Genomic DNA, 4,300 nt, shown 5'->3' on the forward strand with positions numbered 1-4,300 from the left:
TAGCCTTTGTAGGCATCCAGGAAACACTTGAGCTTGAATGGCGCCACGGAGTCCACCTTTGCGTCGATGTTTGGGAGGGGGTAACAGTCTTTCGGACATGCTTTGTTGAGGTCCTTGAAGTCAATACGCATCCTCCATGACCCGTTGCTTTTCTTTACCATCACAGGATTGGCTACCCACGTCTGGTATCGGATCGGGCGGATGATGTTTGCGCGCAACAGGTCCTCAACTTGCTCATTCATGGCCTTCGCCTTTTCATCCCCCATGATTCTCTTTTTCTGAGCAATTGGCTCCACCGACTTGAACGTGTTAAGAGAATGTTGCGCCAAGTCTCGCGGGACCCCAGTCATATCGGAGTGTTGCCACGCGAAGACCGACGTGTATTTTGTGAGCAACCTTTTCATTCTCAATCTCGTTTCGTCTGAAATGGTAGCGCCAATTGTGACCGTTTGCTCGGGGAATTTTGGGTTTAAAATCCACTTCTCTGGCGCATTGTCCGCCATTTGAAGTTTCATTCTCCCCTCCCGCGGCGTACTTGTCACTGCGCACAAATGATCGCGATAAACAAATGTTACGCCCGTTGGTGTAGGAAACCCCAAAGCGCCGTGCGCTGGCGACGGTACAGCATTAAATTGGGCGATCGTTCCCCTACCCAGGATCATATTGTGGCATGACGTGGTAGGCAAGACCAAGAAGTTGACAACTTCTGCTCGCTTGTGCTCATCATCCCCCATAGTCAATTCAAACTGAATCTGGCCCAGTGGATGGATGATTTCATTTGAAACACCACAGATTGGTGCGTTCACAATTTCGAGCCGCGCTTGGTCTGTGGGTGCAAGCCAACGAGGGCGCGACACGTGTCCCTAACACTGTTGAGGGGACATAAAAATGTAACCGACCTGCCACGGAACAGAGACGCGCCCCCACTCGCAGGTGCTAACCAATGCGAGCGCGACACGTGTTCAGGACAGCTGTGTGAGGGGACGTGAAAGGCAACTGTAGCACCTCGAGCACACGAAACGTCTGACACGTTTACGGCGCACGTCACCACCAACTAACCACGTGTTTGGACCCTTCGTTTTCAACCAAATGGATAGAACTTCGCGCAACGATGGAAGCAACCAGGAAAACGACAAAACCCCATTAAAAGACAAAAATCAGTAAGTCTAATATCCATCTTACCGCGCTCGCGCGAGATAAGACACACATTAGACTGGGGGGGCTTGAAGAGGTATGTACCCGCCTCAACACCGAGCAAGGTGGGTCAACCCACAAGATAAAGACATTATGAAGGCACAAAGCCAAAACCTATGCGCATGGCGCATACAAAACATGCTCAGGCATCATATGCCCAGGCACACATATGCTCGCGCATCACATATGCGCGCGGCGCATCAGCGCGCGGCGCATATCACATGCTCGTGCATATCACATCTGCCCAGGCACACATATGCTCGCGCATCACATATGCGCGCAGCGCATCAGCGCGCGGCGCATATCACATGCTCGTGCATATCACATCTGCGCATTAAATATCTGCGCGTGAGAATAAAGAGAAGACCTCGCGCATCCTCAGGATGGGCGCGTATCACACGTGCGCATAATCAACCTCGTCCTTATCCAAATCAGGATTAGGGCAACCTTGATTGTGCACGTCAGACAACCTTCCAGAAGGCATCTTTTTAAGGAGTAAGAATATGCTGATGTTGACAGCTGCCAAATGAAAGGTCGACAACTCAGCATGGCACATGTGTTGCCACGTGATTACAACCAACGAGAAAGCGCCAGGTGTCCCAGAGGACACGTGGCGCAGTGCGATTGGAGGAAGCCAACGAGGTTGAGCCCAACCGGCAGTAACCCTAGCACTATAAATACAGCATCAACTCCACTTTGATGACACATTCATACTCAATCATTGACAGTTACAAGCAGTGATATCACATTCAATCATATTGAATTACATTCACTCACAATCAGTTACACACAAACAGACAGTCTCAGAATCAGAGGGTATTCAGCTATTCAGCAATACTCTTGAGATTCTCTTACACACATTATTATCTTCTCCACAAACATACTGATTCTCACGCCGGAGGGTTACCCCAAAGAGGACCCCTCTGTCCCTTTCTGAGGGGTAAGTAACGGCGCTGTTCATTTTGTAGGTGGAAGAACACAGACCCAGAAGAACCATCGGTGAAATAGTATAATCACACCCGAGGAAAGTAGATCTGCTACCAGTGAGTAGATCCACGTTTCTTCAATTTGTAAACTTGTTGATCTTCTTGGGCGAATATTCTTTTCAACGTAGACTTAATAGAACATCAACTTTAGTTGTAGAAAAAATTGTAAACTCTTACTAGTTATTACGTGTCTAATTTTCAAAAAATATTGAAGAGCCTTTTGTGAAACATAATAACCAAACAAATATTATTATAAAGAGGAGTTACAAAAAAAGGATGTAAAAGGTGTCTAACTCGAATATCCGTCACATCATCCATCGTTTCAAGTTTCATGTTTTATCATCAACTCTACATTTTTCTCCCAACTATAACTACCACCACATGAAAGGTCATTATAATCGGGATTGATAATTCACGCGACTCAAATACTCAACATCTACGATTGTTGACTCAAAACGTCAAAAACTTTTATAAATAATCTCATACCCGCTCTTAAAATTAAAAACTTGACCTCTCTAAATCTTGATGTATTTGATTTCCACCTTAAATTCCTTCAAGTTTACACATTATCCACTTGACATGAACACAACCCAGTCAAAGTTTGATGTAGTCAACTCAACTCAACTCAACTCAACTCAACTCTCCATATACCCTACAATTGAAAGTCCCACCAACTCACTTCCTACCAAACAAAACTACTTGAAATACAAAGTGCCAAACCATCACCACCTCCTTTCTCATTCTCATTCTCATTCTCATTCTCATTTCACATATTACTTTCTCTTTCTCTCTCTATATTCAATTCACTCCACAATGGAAACCAATTACTCCCCCAAAAACCCATCTCCAAACACCCCCACACCCAGACCCGACCCGAACAACCCATACCCAACAACCTTCGTCCAAGCCGACACTTCCTCCTTCAAGAAAGTCGTCCAAATGCTCACCGGATCCTCCGAAACTGCCAAGCAAGCCGCATCCGCCCCGACCCGGAACCCGATTCCCATCAAATCGGGTCATAACAAAAAACCCTCCAAGTTATACGAGAGAAGAAACAGCTTGAAGAATTTCAAGATCAGCCCGTTGGTACCCGGGTCGGGTTTTTCCGGGTCGCCCCGAAGACCCAGCACGCCGGAGATTCTCTCGCCGGGGATTCTTAACTTCCCGTCGTTGGTGTTGAGTCCGGTGACACCGCTGGTGCCGGATCTTTTTATTAGATCTCCGGTGACCGGAGACAGCCCGAATTTGAACGTGGAAGCTGAAGATAAGGCGATTGCGAAGAAGGGTTTTTATTTGCACCCGTCGCTGGCGAGTACTTCGTCGGAGCCACGGCTGCTGCCGTTGTTTCCGGTGACGTCACCTAGGGTTTCAGGTTCTTCTTGAGTTGTTATGAGGTTATTATTATTATTATTAATTAATTAATGTAACGGTTCCGTAATTGTTGAATTTTGCTGGTCAAAATTGGGGGACAATGGGAGAAAATGGTGATGATGGACAAGTTACGAGTACAACTGTTGGAGTGTAATGTACAAGTTGTTAATGCAGTGTTGTGCTGATTACAGCTCACCCGGAAATTAGTTTTTTTTTTTCGCTAGCTTCAGTCTTAATTGTACAAGTTTCTATCCTGTTCTCAATTTGAAAATTTTAATCTTATTTCTCATGCGTTACATGTTTGTACATTTTTTAATTAAATGTTTTAGTAAAAAAAAAATTGATGTAATACCTTGAGCTAGCCAACAGCTTTAGCTCGGTAAGTTTAAATATAATTCCAACCAGGTTTTAGTGTAGTGGCCTTTGGTCAACGAGTTTTCCTTATAACAGGAAATGATGGGTTTGGACTACCTGGTGCGTCTATGATCGCAAACGTGTTGGGAAGTCTTCGTTGTTGGATTCCTCTAAATAGCCGGACTTTATTCGTTTTTGGGTTATGAAAATACCATGAGCTAAAATGGGGAAGAAGTTAAATATTGATGAAATCTATTTTAACTGTTAATAGGCCCAAATCCAGTTGCAAGGTACAAATTCCAATGCATAAATGTAATCAGTCGATGAGAATAATAAAGACAAAAGGTTTTTATTTGCATTGATAATTGTACAATGTGCTTTGAGGGTTGTACATA

At 44.7% G+C, this 4,300-nt stretch overlaps 1 protein-coding gene across 1 annotated transcript; it reads left to right on the top strand.

The window, feature by feature from the left end:
- The first annotated feature begins 2,859 nt into the window (after positions 1-2,859).
- Positions 2,860-3,786, top strand: LOC143624870 (VQ motif-containing protein 4-like). Its single transcript, XM_077095375.1, has one exon. The coding sequence runs from the start codon at positions 2,994-2,996 to the stop codon at positions 3,561-3,563; it is 570 nt and encodes a 189-aa protein (XP_076951490.1). The 5' UTR covers positions 2,860-2,993; the 3' UTR covers positions 3,564-3,786.
- The last annotated feature ends 514 nt before the right edge of the window (positions 3,787-4,300 follow it).

This window comes from Bidens hawaiensis, unplaced genomic scaffold (assembly GCF_021521415.1).
Source record: "Bidens hawaiensis isolate Kalapana, Puna unplaced genomic scaffold, B.hawaiensis_p1.1 tig00003988_1, whole genome shotgun sequence".
Classification (NCBI taxonomy): Eukaryota; Viridiplantae; Streptophyta; class Magnoliopsida; order Asterales; family Asteraceae; genus Bidens; species Bidens hawaiensis.

What these genes read in the sequence shown, in the direction of transcription:
- LOC143624870 (XM_077095375.1), top strand. Translation starts at nt 2,994, where the DNA reads ATGGAAACCAATTACTCCCCCAAAAACCCATCTCCAAACACCCCCACA.